The 20,777-nt window shown below is 34.6% G+C and overlaps 1 protein-coding gene across 1 annotated transcript in view; it reads right to left on the bottom strand.

Annotated features, from left to right (window-relative positions):
• The window catches only part of LOC111058949 (diphthine--ammonia ligase), a 75,710-nt gene extending 56,127 nt beyond the window's left edge, over positions 1 to 19,583 (bottom strand). The window contains exons 1-3 of the mRNA XM_039437254.1: positions 19,279 to 19,583; positions 4,576 to 4,780; positions 2,279 to 2,463 (exon numbers count right to left, since the gene is read on the bottom strand). Coding sequence (XP_039293188.1) covers positions 2,279 to 2,463; positions 4,576 to 4,690 — 300 coding nt within the window. The 5' untranslated portion in view covers positions 4,691 to 4,780; positions 19,279 to 19,583. The remainder of the gene's footprint in view (positions 1 to 2,278; positions 2,464 to 4,575; positions 4,781 to 19,278) is intronic.
• Between the last annotated feature and the right edge of the window lie 1,194 nt (positions 19,584 to 20,777).

Here is a 20,777-nt window from a genome sequence, read left to right on the forward strand (position 1 = left end):
GAGTAAATGAGGATATTATTTTCCAAGAAATTTCCTCCTTTTTCTGGGTCATTGTAAACTGATGGTACAGAATAGCATTGTTCCTGATTTGTTATTTCTACCTGGAGAAGTGTTACCGGAACCCTTCTATTGTCTAGCTTTACTGCTCCTAAATATCTTGTTTATTGTTAGATGTCTCGGGAATTCCCCAGGTTAGTTAGGCACATTTTCAATGTCTGAGTTGATGTACAGTACAAATACATGTCTACTCTATCTGGATCATGAATTTCAATTTCAAACAATGATGAATTTATCATTGATGGATATGAATTCTCATCTGAATTGATAAGAACATTTATAAACCAATTCTAAAAAACAGATTTTACATTCCCTATAATCGCAATGACGGTTAAACGCTTTTAGACTATTGAAATTTAAATTCATGATCCAGATCGAGTAGACATGTATTTTTACTGTACATCAACTCAGACATTGAAAATGTGCCTAACTAACAGGATCAAGGATTTATATTATCTGAGCTAATGTCATGATTACTCAGGTAACGTTTCTCTCTTCTCGAGATATGAGTAGACATGGTGAACTTGAAGACTGCACAATAACAATAGGCTACAAATGAATTTATTCTGCTAACTGACATCAATCTAATTATTATAGACTCAAAGAACTGGGAAAAACTGAGATGTGTTTTAATGGTTAAGTGCAGTTGAATCTATTAAAAAATACTATCAATACCGTTCCAACCTATTTCCGCTTCATTAATTCCATACACCTGACTCTTATAATCATTATCATGCATCATCTTCATATTCATAGAATTCGAAACAGAATTTCTATAATCACAAAAATTTTTCTATAATCACGAAACAGTAACTATAGTAACAATCAAGAAGTTAGTCTTGACGCGGAGTTGATTTCTAACCATGGTGAGTTGGAACATTTTTCAAAACCTAGATTTGAATACCGAAATCAAAAAAATTTACAAGCATTTGATCTGATTCCTTGTAATGATAACTTGTCAAATCCTTGCAGTGGAGAATTATTGAAAATTGAAGATCGAAGACTTGAAAGTATTAATGGTTATGATAGTTTAAAACCTGTAGCCCACAATCATCTGCACATTGTAAATGGTGAAAAGAGGGAGGAAGAGGGTGATGATGAGGGGGAAAGGGAACTTAGATGGAATAGTGGAGAGGAAAATTGAATTGAATCAAATTATGAAATTAAGGAAAAACTTGGAGAACGGAATGAGAATGTACAAAAAATGCGGAGAGATGAGAAAGATGTGGAAATGGAAGAAAGTCAAGGTATGAATTTAGAGAGAAATTAAAAATAAATATTGGCTTGTATTGGAAAAAGTGAAATTGATAAAAATAATTATAGAATGAAGAATATGTATGAGTTGATGCACACTCAACAAAGAGAAGAAAATTAATGAATAAGCAATTCAAAATACCCCAACAGCCAAAGAAAGTCAGTCTTATCAAGCAGTGTTGCGTGTAATGCAGTGTTATGTTTTGTTCACGTTCGTATCATCTTGTGTGTTTTGTTTATGTTTGTTTTATTTTCCATGTTTTGGCGACAGTTCAGGTCTCTTTTTCAGGAGTCCTCTACCGTCGCTGGCCTCGAATGTCGCAGGTCTCTACCGTCGCTGGTCTCGACTTTCACAGGACTCTTCTGCCGTCTGCCTCGTTAGACATCGACCCGCCGGAACTACCAAGCAGGCCGGCTAAATGCAGTTTTTGCAGGCATTTATAAATTTATTTTTCAACCTTTTCCAGAAATAAAATCTTCGTGTTTCAAACTTTGGAATCACAAAGAAAATGTTGAACTTCATTGAGCAATTTTCAATTTCATTATCCATTAAAAACAACTTTGTAATCATCATTATAGTTTTCACCAAATTGACAATTTTCTTATGGGAATTCAACAATTATTTTTTACAAATAAAAACTTAACCACTTATCATATTGAGTTGATTTTAACATCAAATGGAAGCCTCTACAAAACTGCGTGATTTGAATACAACCATTTTTCGAAAGCAGTAATATGAGGCTTGTAATCGATTTATAAATTTTTCACCCCATTTTTTTTTTGTGTAGTTGAGAAGTTGATATTGTGGTAATTATTCATATTGAATGAAAAAGACTAAGAAATTGTCAAAAAACCACTGATTTATTGATAATTAGAAAGACCGGTTTCGGTTATTACACCATTGTCAATCTCTGATAAACTAATAAACTGTAAATCATTTTACAAAACTATTTTCTTATTTTCTAACCTTAACGTTGACCAGTAGACGATACAGGTCCTCGACTTCATCTTCGGGTGTTGGGAGGTAGACCTTGTCATGGTGAAGCGCCACCCCATGAGTGCTCTGTCTAAACAGCGGAAGGCCCAGAGCCTCTGCATACAGTTCTATACCCTGGTGACCCACTGTCTGGTACATGTAGCTGTCTAGTTCATCTGAAATTCAACATTTAAATGTTAATAACAAGATAAAATCCCGAAACAATGCTTCACAGAGGCCAAACTACGCTCGTACGACTAGTTTTGACACTAGGGAAAATTCAAATTCATTTATTTTGCCATAAATAATACAGATTGATAAAATAAATTCTAACTTATAAAATGGCACTACCGGCAAAGAACAACAAATGCGCCGACAGTGACACAACTAGACAACCAATTATTTCAATAATCGCTATCATTGCCCACTTCTTTTAAAACATGACAGCAAGTCTTGGCTGGAGTATGACAGCGTTAAAAACCATTGCCGGCTGAAATGATATTACTACAGATTTTCACTTTACAAAACCTAGTTATTGTGGGTACTAGAACTATAAAGAATGAGCTGACAACACTTGAAGCTATAATTGCACTTTATTGTACTCTAAACTAAATAGATGAACCCATTGTCTCACAAAATAACAGATAATTTACTCTTCTACAGGCAATTATTCAATCAACTAACAAGTATTTAGATGGCCAATATAAAGATTAATCACTTATAAACAGAGTCTCTAATATTTACAGTTTATTAACACAGTATGCAACAATATCACTGTCTGTATCTTATACCAGGACTCGGTATCACAGTTCGCATATCACGTATCTTTACCACCGTTCTGTGTCACGTGCTCGCGTATCTGTATCACCGTCCTGTATCTCATATCTTGATACAACTGTCACGACAATAATAATTATTATCACTTTACTATATTATAATAGATAAATATTACGATACTGTCACTAAACAATCAGCACTATAACTGTCACTATACAATCAGCACTATAACTGCCACTATACAATCACCATTATAACTTTCACTATACAATTATTACCACAATTACGACTAGGAGCTGCCAGGCTTTGGGTACGGCTGACACTCTGTTCCTTTACCACTGAACGTCTTGCTCATCACTCACTTGTTCATCACTGACTGACTGCCTAGGCGAGCGATCCCTCTATATATACCCTAAAGTTTTTATTCCAGAACAATCCAGAATGGTGGAGGCTTCTTCCCTATTATCATAGAGAAACGATAGCATAAGTAGATATCCCATGGTATAGGGCGTTTATGTCGCAACTTTTACTGTTACCCCAAGCCGATAGTTCACGTAGTTCTTTCCTATGCAGCTGTGTGACGCTGCTAGTCTCTCAAATTGTGCCATTCATACACTCTCACTCCAACAAAACAGTAAAAATTGATAATAATCGACAGTAATCGGCTTGAGATAACAGTAAAAGTTGCGACATAAATTCCCTATACCATAGGATATCTACTTACGCTATTGTTTCTCTATGCTATTATCCAAACAATTGACAAACCAGAAGCAGCCAGTAATTTCTGGAAGACCCTAGAGTGACTAAAAAAGGTGACTCAGTCGCATAGACAATAGAGACCTGTCAATCATCAGCTACCCTGCTGCCCCATTCCAGCGGCATTTCCGGCTCTCATCACTCTGTCTTCCTCTATTTGTTTCCATCTCTGATCCTCCTTCATACCACTCACGAACATGTGTGAATTCCATAACACTATATTCAGGCGAGGTGGGGCCTTTCCGCGGACTCCCATCAACAAAAAGCCATAAACTTTCTAATTTTTTTCAAATATAGAATTAAAACATGTTTGGAATTTAAAATATAAAAGCTAAATGTTTTCTAGAGGAATAATTATAGTAGAAACACCCCAATTCTGAGAAAATGATATTCAAATGAAAATATATACGTTTTGAAATAGAATAAAAACATTCTTGATTTGGCGGAGTTATGACTTTATAGTTCTCTCCACCACTCTACCTTGAAAGGTTTCGACATTGTAAGTTTAAAATGTTTTGAACAATTTTTCAATTTGATCAAATGATCTGAACCTTCCAAGCCTAAAATTTATCCAGCAATACTAGATAAGAATAACGGGGATGACATTTCTCATACAAGTCTGTGTGGTTGAATTACTGAGTTTGAAAAAATCGCAATTAGGAACAATCTGGCAACGTCGAGATTTGGTGGGCTGGAAGCCCAACTTACTCTATTCAGATTATAGACTCGTTTGAACCAACATGTTGCAAACACACCTTTACTCTCAGGCCGCAGGTTGGCCAACGCAACCACCTGATGGCCGGCAGCCACACACTGCAACATGTTGTAACAGCTGTCCTTGCCGCCACTGATCAGTGCTACCACTTTCATGATGTTGACTGCCAACACAACAACCGGAACAAAGTTGGCAAGCCTGGCGGTCAGCTGCAACGTGTAGATCAACCGGAGAGACCCATTATTCTGCAAAAGATTGAATCTATTTTTAGTTTCTTACTTGAAATTATAGAGTGGAAAAATTATAATGTAGAGAACCATGTGTAGTGGAAAGGTGTATATTTGTCATAATTTTTCATTATGATAGGGCTCTTAAAATTGCAAAAAAATCTAGAATACTGTGCATTGAATTCTTGATGAGAATTAAATTGTTTCAATATCTTGTAGGACAGTTGTCGACTGTTATTATTACAATTATTACAAACCAGTAAATAGTATCCATGAAAAAACATGAATCCTCTGTATTTAGTATAATCTTTTACAGAACTTCTATTTTTAATAGGCATAATTCTATATTTTTTGAGAGAAAGATGACAATGTTGATATTAAGAAATAATTGAACCTGATTTAATGGTAATTTTCCATGGAAGATTATGCCTACTTATCCTTTTGAAATAGGTGAAAATGAATTACTATTTTTCTGTGAAGTAGTAAATGAAACATTATGTTTAAATTGTATTTAATGAAAATATACCGGGTGATTCAAAAAGGACTTTACAACTTTGAAAATTCATATAAATCTTATTGAACAAGGTACACAGCTGGTTTTGGTGTTGTTTTAAAGGAAAACACTTCAAGTTGTTTTACCTTAAACTAAATATGTTTTATGTGACTTCCGTTGGTTATCCTGCAGACATCCCATCGATAGTCGATTTCTTCCCAGACTCGCACTAGCATTTCAGGTATAACTTGCTCAACAGTAGCGCAAATCCTTGATCTAAGTTCAGGTAGAGTGGCTGGCAAAATAGGTGTATACACCATATTTTATGAAACCCACAAGAAAAAATCCAGCCGTGTTAGGTCTGTGAATGGCACTGTAATTGAAAAACTTTCGATGCGTTTCGAATCACGCATCATCATACACATCTTTCAAGGTTGGAGTTCCAGCCAGTGCTTTTGTTAGAGTGTTTACAGCAGAATTCTTGCCTTCTAAAACCTATGTAGCTAAATACTTAATAAAAAAAGCAACTAGTAGGGACAATATTTTTTTAGATCAGAGCAAAATGCCGACCAGACAAACCTAGAAACCTAGTTGTTGTGCACTGGAATGTTCAAGGTGTTGCCAATAAAATGGACGAACTTACTTTCCTTTTGAATAGATTTTGTGTTGACGTTCTCTGTATCTGCGAGCACTGGCTGTCACTGCTTGCTGATTTTGCGCTATCTGGCTACAGTTGTATCAGTTCTTTTTGTAGGCCTCATGGACGAATGTGTGGTTCAGCCATCTTTTTAAAGGTTGGTCTTGAGGGGTCTGAGCTTTCTTACATTGTAGATTTGGCGGTGTAGCAGGTCTGTGAAATTTCGTCTGTGCTTATTAAGAACCTAAACATCATTTGTCTTAAGGTATACAGAGTTCCAGTAGAAAACAATTTTGAGAATTTTATTGATACTCTCTGTAGAGTTTTGGAATTGCTAAATAGCAGAAGTAGGTCAAATTCTGTCATACTGTGTGGCGATTTCAATATTGATATCCTATCAGATTCTAGTCACTTTATGGAGTTGAAGAATTTATTGCTTAGTTTTAATCTTAGTTTGACTGTGAAAGAAATTACTAGACCGAACATTTGTGGGCATGGATTAGGTTCATGCATAGACAATATTCATATCATCATCTATTCATATCAATAGAATAATCTCTGTGAAGGTTGAGCCTATGGTAGTGTCATATCATTTTGAAATTGTTTTTAAGAGTATGATCAGTCTAGACCTGATAATTCTAAAAATAATATTAAGTGTCTAAGAATAATAGCAAGGCCTTTGTCTAGTAATAATGTTCCTATTTTTATAGCATTGACCAGAAAGATAAATTGGATTGAGATCTACACTATTGCTTCAATTGAGGATAAATTTACTTTTTCAACAAAAAATCTTTAACGGCTGTGAATCTATCTTTTCCTGTTAAACATATTATGTGGAAGAGAAAGAATGCTTATATTGGTAAATGGTATGATGATGATATCAGACAATTGAAGAATCAATGCTTACTTATGTATAAGTTGTTCAAACGATCAGGTCTACATCATTTTAAAGTTAGATATAATGAACTTAAAAACTCATTTAGAAAAACTGTAAGAAGGGCTAAATTTAAGCATAATTGCATTAACAGCAAAAAAAAATCTGGTGTGGTGCACTCACACAACTTTCCTTGCCGTTATGAACATTTATCAACTGACGCTAGAGTTCCCGCGCATCTCAAGTCTACTTTTCTTAGATCTGAGCCAGCTGGTGACATGACAATAGCGCTGCAGACACACGAAGTCTGCTATCTCTTCATAGTGAATGATTTAATAGAATCAACAGTTGCCAACAGTTTGCAATTGAATAATCTTATTTTCTCGAATTTCGAGCTTATTTTCAATTTTAGGTGAAAATGTTACTGAACATTAATTGTAGAGATATTTATGCTCAATCTTTTCCACTTGAATTTTTTTGTTTAAATTGTATCTGAAGCCTGATAATTGGAAATCTAAAACCAAACTTTGCATAGATGGTGCAGTGCTCCTGAAATTTTTACAGATATGAGACTTGTGGCAGTTGATAGAGCTTATCAATGACTTTTCTAGGTATGAATTTCATCAAAATCGTTGGAGCCGTTTTCGAGAAAATCGCGAAAAACCCTGTTTTTGACAACATATTCGCCATCTTAGCCGCCATCTTGAATTGCATTTGATCGAAAATGTTCGTGTCGGATCCTTATAGTGTAAGGACCTTGAGTTCCAAATTTCAAGTCATTCCGTTAATTGGGAGATGAGATATCGTGTACACAGACGCACATACACACACACCACACACACACACACACCACACACACACACACACACACACACACACACACACCACACACACACACACACACACACCACACACAACACACACACACCCAGAGACCAATACCCAAAAACCACTTTTTTGGACTCAGGGGACCTTAAAACGTATAGAAATTTAGAAATTGGGGTACCTTAATTTTTTTCGGAAAGCAATACTTTCCTTACCTATGGTAATACGGCAAGGAAAGTAATAAACCAAAATAATTATGGTCTATTGTGAAAGAAAATCTTAATAAGAATGATTTGAATAATGTTAATGTAAATGACTGTCTAACAGCTGGTGGTTTTAATGATTTTTTTTTATTGAGAGTGTTAGTGATATTGTTCAGAGTGTACCTACTTCTGTTAATGATGTTTATTTTTATCTTGACAATTTCAAACTAAATGTTCCAGAGGAATATTTATATTAAGAAAGTTAAGGACATGTGTCAGTGATGATTTTCTAAAGGTGCTGTACTGTAGGGGGGGGGGTCAAAAGCATATAGCTCTAAACTATTTCGAATTCAAAGGAAGGCAATAAGGCTTATTTGTGGTCTGCCAAAACGCGCTCAATGTAAAGAGAGCTTCAACGAATCAGAAATACTGACATTACCCTCTATTTTTGTTCTTCAATGTCTGACCTATGTGAAGGAAAACTTGAATAATTTTTTGAGCAGGGAATATCCCATGAGCATCAAACTAGAGGCAGGAACAACTTGATCACCAACCGCTACGAGTATTCTAGCATGCAAAAAACATTTCTATTTATTGGTATGCAGCTTTTTAATTCACTCTTTGAACAATTTAGAGGTTTGCAAAATCTAGTTTTCAAACAGAGGCTAAAAATATTCCTAATCAATTACCCCATTTACACTTTCCAAGAGTTCTATGAACTGGCTAGGACTTTGTAAAATTATCAATATTATGTTGAGGTACCTACATTGAGTACATACTGTATCAACTACTGCTACTTTTCATTTTTCTTTGTTCGTTTTTACTTTCCTTGCCCTATTACCATAGGTAAGGAAAGTATTGCTTTCCAAAAAAATGAAGGTACCCTAATTTCAAGTTTTCTATAAGTTTCAAGGCCCCCTGAGTCCAAAAACATGATTTTTGGGTGTTGGTCTGTGTGTGTATGTGTGTATGTCTGTGAACACCTTAGACCAGTTATAGAATAGACACGGCTCATTGTATATTCATACTGAAAGTCGATGAAGCCAACATCTACTGCCAAATCCACCCACCTTGACGTCACAACAGTGACGTCACGCATCGTATAGAAATAATTAGGCCTACATTGTTGTTAAACAATGCATTGTCGTTAAACATAGCTTGTTTTCCATAGCAGATTGTTATTTATTTATGTAATTATTATTTATAAAAATGGTAATCTCCTGCGCAGCATATAATTGCACTAAAATTTTTAGGAAAGAAGTGGAATATCTTTTCATGCGTATGTTGAAATTTATACACATAAATATGCTACACAGACTTCAAACCATCCCCCTCTCACCTGAACACTACAAAGCAGAACTCAATACCATAAAATATCTAGCACAACAGAACGGATACAAACACAACCTAATCGACAAGCTACTCCAAAAAATCAAAAATCAAAAACAAGAGAAGGACAAAACTGAAAAGTTCATAACACTGACATACATAAACAACAAATCCAACAGAATAGGAAGTATGTTTCGAAAATCTGGGTATAAAGTAGCATTTAGAACAAAAAATAAAATCTACAAGCAAATCAATAAAAGAGAAAAAATTCAAGACAACAAAAAACTCAAACTCCCAGGAGTATACAAGCTAAAATACTCTGATTGTGATAAATTCTATATCGGACAGACAGGCCGTTCTTTCAATCAAAGATACAAGGAACATATTCAGGGACTAAAAACAAAAACAGAATCTGCATTCGCCAACCACCTAATTCAAGAAAATCACAAACACACAAACATAAATACTGATCTACAAATCATACACATAAAAAACAAAGGACCAGAATTAGACACAATAGAACAATTTGAAATATACACCCAATTTAAAAACAATAGACAATGTATATTAAATGAACAAACCAACTTCAAATCCCACATCCTCTTTGATTACCTTCTTAGCCACAACAAACCCAATAGACACCAACAGCACCAACAGACACTAATCCAATAGACACCAACAGCACACTAAAAATTGCCATCCTATCCTTCTACTTGTCTATGAGTACAACCAAGAAGATGGTGGAACTGCGGTAAGATCTCGTTGTCCAGTGAGTGATTTATTCATTTATTGTAAAATATCTGACGGCTAGTAGTTTTTTCTAAAAGCAAAAAGTGATTTAATAATAAGCAGTTCGTGATGGAAAACAACATTGAAGAACATAAATATTGTAAGTTGTAACTGTAATATTATCCTTGGTAATGATGTAAGTGAACTCATTGCAGCACGACAATAAATTAGTTTTGTAGGCTACCGTACCTTATTATTTTCAAAACACATTATAACTTTGAAGCCGATATCACATAACACATTATAACTTAACCGATATTGTTTTTGCCCATAGCTAGAAATAACCTAAAAACACCATGAATCTGAAATAGACACAATCTGAAAGTTTTCCTTACGATGCGTGACGTCACTGTTGTGACGTCAAGAGGGGTGGATTTGGCAGTAGATGTTGGCTTCAGAGGCTAGACTTCCCAGCGTGTCTATTCTATAACTGGTCTAAGGTGAACACTATAACTCCATTCCTAATTAACCGATTGACTTGAAATGTTAAACTCAAGGTCCTTATACTATGAGGATCCGACAATAAGAGATTCAATAAAATACAATTCAAGATGGTGGAAAAATGGCGGATAATTACTAAAAAATCATGTTTTTCACGGTTTTCTCGGAAATGGCTCTAACGATTTTCTTCAAATTTATACCATGGATAGCTATTTATAAGCCTTAATTTCTGACATGAGTCTGATTTATGGGAAAGTTGCAGGAGCTCCGTAATATTCTTGAGAAAAATGGCGGATAATTACTAAAAAACCATGTTTTTCACGGTTTTCTCGAAAACGGCTCTAACGATTTTCTTTAAATTTATACCATGGATAGCTATTTATGAGCCCTATCAACTGACATAAGTCTCATTTCTGGGAAAGTTACAGGTGCTCCGTAATATTCTTGAGAAAAATGGCGGATAATTACTAAAAAACCATGTTTTTCACGATTTTCTAAAAAATGACTTGACCGATTTTTTTCAAATTCATACCCTGTATAGTTATTTATCAGCTCTATCAACTGGCATGCGTTTCCTTCCTGGGAAACTGATGGGGGGTCCACCCCATCTTTGAAAAATGAACTTGAAATGTAACCTCATTATTGTTTTGATAACTAACTTTTGTAAAACAAATAGAGGTTTTAAAGTTGAATCAAAAGTTCCTCCCCATATAGAATTACCATACTGAACTAAGGATTGGAATAGAGCAAAATAAACAGATTTTAGTAATTTTAGACTCAAAATACTTCTAAGCATGTACATTTTTAAATTGACCACCCTTAATTTTCTACAAAGGTAGCTAATCTGAGGTGACCAGCGTAGATGCTTATCAACAAAAATACCAAGATACTTGTAATTGTTTACACTCTCAATAACCTCATTGCAAGAATTACATGGATACCTGTTACAAGCATTATTCAAACAAAGCCTGTTCATATCTAGATCTCCTCTTGTTGTTGGACTGAAGGTCATACATTTTGTTTTACCAAGATTTAGTCTCAAATAATTACATTTTAGCCACTGAGAAACCTTATAGTAACCCACTTTTGTTTGCTTGATAACATCTTCCCAGGAACCTTCTTGGAAGATAAGTGCTGTGTCATCAGCAAAACAAATTGTCTTAGACCCAACTGAGTCCAGTACACTAGGCAGGTTATTAACATAGATCAAAAATAAAACTGGTCCCAATACAGTCCCTTGAGGTAGACCCCATGTCACATCTCTAATCTCACTATTACTACCACCACAGCTAACGATTTGGCTTCTACCCCTTAGATAACTTTCAAAGAAATCTAACTCTATTCCTTGAATACCAATATTAGATAGTTTCTGGATCATTTTATCATGTGGTACTGTGTCAAAAGCCTTGGCCAGGTCCAGAAACATTACCAAGGTTTTTTTATTTGTTTTGAAACCATTGTATATTGTCTCAGTTAAGGACTCCAATGCATCCTCTGTGCTTCTACCCTGTTGGAAACCAAACTGCCTCTTATCAAGGATTTTATTAACATCTAGATATTCAACTAATCTTTTCTTTACCAATTTTTCGAAAATTTTAGAAATAGAACTTAGCAAGCTAATGGTCTATAATTTTGAGGTATTTCTTTACTCCCCCCCTTGTGTAAAGGAATAACTTTTGCATGCTTGAAATGCAAGGGAAAATATCCAGATGAAAAACAACAATTGAAAATTTCTGAAAGAGGTTTAGAGATTGTGTCAGTTAAAAGTTTTAGCACGCTGTTGGATATGTTATCCCATCCAGGTGCCTTATTATCATTCAAACTTTTGATTAGTTCCTTGATTTCTGTTTCAGTAACAAAATTGAAATTAATGCATTTTCAATATCTATTGTTTGTTCCAAATATTGATCTTCATTCTGTCCATGTATATCAATTTCCTGCGCTTGATTTATACCTACATTCACAAAATAGTCATTCAAAGCATTAAGATCTTGATTTGCATGTAATTGTGAATTCTTATTTACCCCAATAATTGCTTGATTTATCACAGACCATATCTTCTTAGGGTCACCTTGAGCTTTATTTATTTCTGATTGATAATATAAATCTTTTGCTTTTCTAATTAGATCTACTATTCTATTTCTGTAAGACAGGAATTTCCTTTCAGCTCTACATTAAATGGTTCATTTTTCAATCTTTTATATAATCTATCTCTTATAGTTATGGACTTTAGAATTCCATTGGACATCCAAGGTTTCAAATGTTTTTTAGTTAAATTAACCTTTTTAATAACTGTTGCTCTACTGATGCACGTTTTTACATTATTTACAAATTCATTTACTAATGTTTCAATACTTCTATTCGCGTCAATCTCCCAATTCATTAAAGCACTCTCCTCTAACAACTTTTCTTTATTAACATTCCTCACTTCAATAAACTTACATGGCTTACTAGATCATTATGCTTAACTTTATCATTATATTTAACTTTAGTTAAATTAACCTTTTTAATAACTGTGCTCTACTGATGCACGTTTTTACATTATTTACAATTCATTTACTAATGTTTCAATACTTCTATTCGCGTCAATCTCCCAATTCATTAAAGCACTCTCCTCTAACAACTTTTCTTTATTAACATTCCTCACTTCAATAAACTTACATGGCTTACTAGATCGAGAACAAACATCTTTTTTAATTGATGCGTGAAGAGCAGTCGCATAATGATCAGTAATTGACATTTCTAATCCAGCAGTTTTTAATGAGTCATTATGTTTGGATTTAGAAAAAATATGGTCTAAATAAGTATTTGAAGCAGGACGAGTTTTTCTATTGACAAAGGACTTAAACCCATGCGAACTCATAATAGACAAATAATCATGCGTTTTTTTAGAGTTACATAACAAATCAATATTTACATCACCTATCACTAATGAATAATCAAAATTAAAGCATGAACCATTCATATAATTATCAAGTTGTTCTATAAATAAAGGTATACTTGTACTAGGAGATCTATAAACGGATGTTACTAAATATTTATTATTTTTAGTTTGCTGCTCAACAGCTAAGAAAGGATATTCGTTTGGACTATCAATTTTTTCGAGGAAATACTATTAGCTACATACATGACAATTCCATCTGAAAGATTCAAGGAGTTACTTTTTATATATAAATTATAGCCATTAATGTTTAACAGTGATTTTTCTTCTTCAGAAGTCCAGGTTTCAGTAAAAATTAGAACCTCAAATTTTGTTCTCATGCTGTTCAAAATAATGAGAATTTGATCAAAATTCCTTTCAAACTTCTTATATTTAAACTAAAAATATTCAATTCATAATTAAGGGGCTGGATATAGTTCAAGTATTCATCGGTACTTTCACATTCCCTAACACTGTTAATACTATCTACAAATTGCGTGAGATCATTCATAATAAATGTTTAATCAAACCTGTAGCAACACTTTATTCCTCTCCGTTGATAACTTTTTTCAGATGGTTCAGTCACTTGACTTTGAATACAGGTGAGCCCTCCGACTTCTTAGCGCACATTTGTGAACCACGAAACCAGACGAATTTCCAATCATTTTCCCTAGCTAACTCACGAGCGGCTTTCAGTTCTTTAGCACTCTTGGCAGTCAGCTGATTCATTAGCCTGAAGTGTCCGTTCGGCAGGTTTCTGTTGATTTTTTTCACGTCGATTCCGGGGCTGCTCCTATCTTCTCTGCTTATGGTTTGGAAAGCCGTCATCCATTTGTCCCTCATACTCCTTCTCACGAACCTGACGACAATCATCGGTGTAGTCTCTCGGTTCATGGATGGCAGTCTGTGAGCGACGCTGATTTCGTTTGATGAAAAATCAGACACTTGGAGAGCACTGGCTACGCCTTGTAGGATTTCGTCCATGTTTTCGTTCTTTGTTGCAGGTATACCGGTTAATAATAAATTTTCCCTCCTGGTATATTCTTCTAATATTTCATTTCTCTTAGAAAGAAATTTCACTTCTTCTTTCAATTTTTGGTTTTCAGTGATTAATTGTTCATTAGCTTTTTTGATTTCTCCGATATCCGATTTGAAACTATCAAAACTATCCGAAACAAATTTTACTGAGTGAGTTAGTTCCCCTAATTGTTGATCAATATCTTTTTTCAACGATTTTGAAAACTGTTCAAATAAAACAGTCATTTTTCGCATTAAAACATCACTTTCCATTTCACTCTCTTCTTGTCCTGGTGACTCAGACACCTGTTTACAAGCACTGCACTTCCATTTATTCCGATTATCCTTTGAAAGTTTTTTGAAGTTCTTTTCGGTTAAATAGTGGCAGATGTAATGACATTTTTGTTTACATGAAGCACAAATTATTGAGTCTTCATCACTGAAATTGCCGAGGCAAACGTTGCAGTTATTCATATTTCAAACGTATCTATAATATGCGAGCTAAACAGAATTTCACAATCAAATTTCACAATTTACACAAAGGAAAAAGTACTCTGAGAACAATTCTATATACGAATATACAGTATATACAAATTCATTCATATACAGTAGTCTGATTGTACTTCAAATGTGTTGCCGCCAAACGTCATTAAGTTATTCCCCTAAATAATTTTCGTTTCAGAATGAGGCTTACAGTTCAATGAGCAAGGAAAGTTGTGTGAGTGTACCACAGCAGATTTTTATTTGTGTGACTGCATCGTATTTCAAGACCAGAATATCATATATTTGAATATATATTTTTTCAATCTCTTTCTTTCTTTGAACATTCTTATAATATTGGATATTAATATTTCATTATATTGTAGTTCAATATAAAATACAATTCAAGATGGTGGAAAAAATGGCGGATAATTACTAAAAAATCATGTTTTCACGGTTTTCTCGGAAATGGCTCTAACGATTTTCTTCAAATTTATACCATGGATAGCTATTTATAAGCCTTAATTTCTGACATGAGTCTGATTTATGGGAAAGTTGCAGGAGCTCCGTAATATTCTTGAGAAAAATGGTGGATAATTACTAAAAAACCATGTTTTTCACGGTTTTCTCGAAAACGGCTCTAACGATTTTCTTTAAATTTATACCATGGATAGCTATTTATGAGCCCTATCAACTGACATAAGTCTCATTTCTGGGAAAGTTACAGGTGCTCCGTAATATTCTTGAGAAAAATGGCGGATGATTACTAAAAAACCATGTTTTTCACGATTTTCTAAAAAATGACTCGACCGATTTTTTTCAAATTCATACCCTGTATAGTTATTTATCAGCTCTATTAACTGGCATGCGTTTCCTTCCTGGGAAACTGATGGGGGGTCCACCCCATCTTTGAAAAATGAACTTGAAATGTAACCTCCTTCTCGTGCTTGAGGTAGGTAGGTAGAGCATTTTATAAAAAGAACACATAGTCGAGATATTTTATCTGTAGAACAGCTGTTTTGACGACTTTAAAAAAAATCATCAAATTTCACAATTTACACAAAGGAAAAAGTACTCTGAGAACAATTCTATATACACATATACAGTATATACATATTCATTCATATACAGTAGTCTGATTGTATTTCAAATATGTTGCCGCCAAACGTCATTAAGTTATTCCCCTAAATAATTTTCGTTTCAGAATGAGGCTTACAGTTCAATGAGCAAGGAAAGTTGTGTGAGTGTACCACAGCAGATTTTTATTTGTGTGACTGCATTGTATTTCAAGACCAGAATATCATATATTTGAATATATATTTTTCAATCTCTTTCTTTCTTTGAACATTCTTATAATATTGGATATTAATATTTCATTATATTGTAGTTCTTTTAAAATAGTATCTTTTCAGTTATTGTATGTGTGACATTTGTTGATAAATAAATGATAAATGATTTTATTGCCTTTAAGCCATCAAATACAGCAATTGGTTCGTCAAAGTTTACAAGGTACTAAAATTGGTTTTCAATAAATATAGAGTTCAGTCTATCAAAATACAGAAATATCATAGTAAGATTCAGGTACTTTTGTAAAACACATTGATAGTCCTTTCAGGAACACTGAAAAACTCATTCATTTCATTCATAGGAGTTTGTATCAGAAAATTATAAGTGCCCCGGAGAAACTCCTTGGTTGGTAGAGACCTAGCTGCTGCCGGAAGCCTGTTGAAAAGTCTGGCATTTAGGTTGCCTTGTGAATGGAATGTCGACCTGGTACCTGCCCCTGGTGTCAAAGTTGTGGATGTCACTATGCAGTCGCATACTCTCCACAGAAATCTTGAATTTTTTCAGTGATACGAAGATGTAGAGGCATATCACTGTCATGATGGATTCAGCACAGAAGAGAAGACGACAGTGGTCAATAATTTCTGAGCCAGTAATAATTCGTATGGCCTTCTTTTGAAGCAGGAGAATTCTATTAACTCCACTAGCTGCACCCCAATGTTCAAGGCCATACAACATGATTCCTTGGAAGAATGAGAAATAGGCTGTCTTGACATAGTCCTTTGGCACACTGAGCATAAGCTGCCTTAATAAGAAAATCACCCGTGATAGTTTCTTGCAGATGACTTCAATGTTGGGGTTCCAGGTTAATTTTGGATCAAGGTGAAAACCAAGAAGTTGTACACTTCTCTCCTGATCCACAATATTCCTCAAACTGAAAATTATTCTTTGGGTTTTCTCCTCATTTAGCTTGAGGAAGTTTGACTTGAACCACTGATGCAGCATCTGACTCATCCTCTCCGTCAGATCTGTTGAAGAGCTGCTCACATCAAAAATGGTGTTATCATCTGCATAGGCTGCCAACCTATTACCTAGTGCACAAGGTAGATCATTTGTCATTATTATGAAGAGCAGGGGGCCGAGTATGGACCCTTGTGGGACCCCATGTGGAATAGCCTTCATTGCAGAAACCCTACCATTCACCTGGACTACCTGGCGACGACCTGATAGGTAAGATTTCAGGAGTCCTAATGAGACATCAGTGACCCCATGAAACTCCAACTTGGACAGCAGAATCTGGTGGTCCACTGTGTCAAAAGCACGGCTCAAATCACACAATGTCAAGCCTGTGAAACCCCTGCTCTCAGAGCTCTCAAGCACGACCTTCAAAAGACTTTCCACTGCCTGGGTTGTTGTTCTTCCAGCCCTAAACCCGTACTGAGCATCCACCAACAGTCAAGCACTCTCAAAATACAAGCATAACTGTTTCTTGATTATGCTCCAAAGATTTTGGAGAACACAGGTAAGATTGCAATAGGCCTGAAGTTACCCGGTAGATCAGTTGAACCCTTCTTGTAAATGGGTACAGTCTTAGCAATCTTTAGTAGAGCAGGAAAAACACCCTCCACAATGCATGAGTTCAAGCAGAAAGTTAGAGGTACATGGATTGGAATGATGACTCTTTTTATGAGATTCACCGACAAATCGAAGAAGTCCTTACTTTCAGAATTTTTCAGCTTACTCACAACATCCAACACTTCTTCACAAGATGCTGGGCAGAGCACAAATTTTGTTTCTGGTCTGGGCATAGCATTAATTAGGAACTGCATGGCCAAAATATAAGGGGTGTTAATAGAAGCACTAACTGTAGCAACTGAATCCACAAAGAAGGAATTGAAGATATCAGGCTCTATACGTGTGGTCCTCTGCTGAGAACTCATTTCTCTCTTGATCACCTTCCATGCTGCAGAGCACTTATTTTGCGAGGAGTTTATCTGCTGGGCATTCATTTCTTTTTTGGCTCTCAAGAGTTTCTCCTTGAAGTCATTTTTCAGTGACAGATATAACTGTTTAGAATCAGCTGTCCTTAGATTCTTGTGGTGCTCATAAGCAAGAATGGCCCAATTCTTGAGGACAGTTAATTCTTGACTCATCCAATGCGGCCTTGTCCTGTTCTTGGTCCACTTTTTTGCAGTCTGTAGCCTTTCTGGAAAGACACTGTCAAGCAGGTACTTGAAATGGCTGAAGAATTTATTAAAGCTATCTTCTGGAAGACCAGGTGTCATAATTTCGTTCCAATCCACCAGATACAGCAGATGTTTGATATAGTTTATCTGACTTTCAGTAACTGGACGCACAAGTACCTTCTTAGGGGAACTACTGGAGATGTCAGAATAGGTGTCAGACAGTTGTATATTGTGACGAAGGTAATGTTTCTGAAGACCTCAGAAGCGGTTATAATAAAACTTATTCTATTCTATTTACCTCATCTTGAATTAAAATCAACTTAAAACAAAAGTTATTCATCCAACAATAGGTCTTCGAATGAAAAGCAAAACAAAATATTATTAAAAATAATGTAAGAATTAAAAAATATTGTAAGAGTCAAAATTATGTTTTCATTGCCGTTTAAAATTAGTTTTGACACTGGAATATTTCTTTATAATATCTGATTTTCACTTTTCAATGCCCTACGGTACCGGCAGTATGTCAAATAGCCTATATCAATTTAGCCTAACAAACTGAAAATAAAATTAGATTCATAAGTGAATTAGTAGGCCTACTTTGATACCTTACTGGCAACTTCAGGAAAAACTTTAACTTAGAAAATAAGCTGATAACAATAACTAGCCTACTTCTACGCTACAAACACCAAATAATGGGAAAATTAGATCTTTCTCCTAGATAAGCTAATTCATTTGAAAAAAATACAACCCGGGAGTTTTGGAGCCTTATTTTGACCAGTATATTTTGGACTAATTCCTAAATTGGACTTCAATTGCATTGTATAATAAAGAGTTTTTAAAGTGCAGACCAATAAAATATTTCTAATTTTATTAGTAGTTCAACGAGTTCACAATATGTTAAGAGCTCTCTCATGGAAATAAGATCTTTTGACTCTATATAGATTTACAATACTTTTATGGGTGAATATTGTATTATTACTATCCCTAATCCCTATAAATTTTAATTTACTAAAAATTATTGTATTAACAGAAACTCACATTTTTTGCTGTAAAATATATCCACTGGGACTGATCAGAATTCTAACCACAAAAGACTTTTCTACGATACGATTCTACCGCGAGTTTGTCGTCTACCTCTACAGAACAGATGGCTGCTAATCTTCCAGCTGTTCATGAAAAGCGGAACACTAACGCCATCTATTTTATTTATTTATTTTAAATTGAATAATAAGTTGAATAAATATGAACAATTTATTGGACTCAAAAACTTCCAATTCATATTTAATATTACTGGAGAGTATGTTATAAAATTATTGTCTATTGCTTCAAGAATTATTCTAATTGTGAAACTCTTGTTGGCCACCTCGGCTTCGGTAGTTTTTTCAATGCCTTCATAATTTTGATGCTTTGACATTTCACTTAACGGTGTACACACATACGTTTGCCTCGGGTGAGCATACGTGTATGGGCTTGCATTCGCACGTCTGGACACTGTTCGCTGATGCATGTGAACCGGAACCCTGTCGGTATTTTGGCGTGCTCAAAGGCGCCTCGGGCGAGCATTGAATGTACGTGTGGACGCGAGGCAAAACGTAAACATTGAAGGCGTCATAACCTAGTCCCAATGAATTAGGTTAATGAATGACAAATCAAATTGTGATCCAATAACTAGGGTAATTGTAAATTGTAGGATTTTTGTAATTTTGTAGGATATGTGGATTGTCAAATATTTAAATAGAAACATGCATGGAGTATATAATTTGTATCATAATTATTAACAAATTTAGAACTGGATAATTTAAGTGAAAATAGCTTTTCTACAGGGTTCCTACAAAAAAGTATAGCTCACATATTTTACTGTGACTATCAAATCATCTTGTGTTTGTTTTATTATATCAATCAGAGTTGATAATTAAAATTGTAATTTTCAATATTATGATATTATACGTTTTAGATAGGTAGCTAGGCTATCTATAGTGAGATTTATTCAAACTTTGAACTAGTATTCCTTGGTAAATCTTGAAGCTAATCTTTTGAAGAATCTTGTTTTGTCATGATTGTGTATGAGCTGAGTTAGTTTAAAATGGACAGCAATTTAGTATTTGATTCAATTTATGGCTAATTTTGTTAAAGAAGACTGTAAATTTTGTGGGACAGTGTCAAGTGCTTTGATTATTGAATGAAAAAGACTAAGAAATTGTCAAAAAAACACTGATTTATTGATAATTAGAAAGACCAGTTTCGGTTATTACACCATTGTCAATCTCTTATAAACTAGTAATCAATCTCTTATAAACTACCACTCCTAGCTGAACTATTGTGAGAAAACATTCAATATGAATAATTACCACAATATCAACTTCTCAACCACACAAAAAGTGAAACTAGCAAGTCAAGCTGAACAAGTGAAGTTATATTTTAAATTGAAACTCAAGTATGGAGTAGCAAAAAGGAACATTTTCTTCAATAGACAATGCTTGAAACTGAGAGTTATACCAAAGTATGTGGCAATAGCAACCAACAACACTTCTACTATT

Source organism: Nilaparvata lugens, chromosome 11, assembly GCF_014356525.2.
Source record: "Nilaparvata lugens isolate BPH chromosome 11, ASM1435652v1, whole genome shotgun sequence".
Classification (NCBI taxonomy): domain Eukaryota; kingdom Metazoa; phylum Arthropoda; class Insecta; order Hemiptera; family Delphacidae; genus Nilaparvata; species Nilaparvata lugens.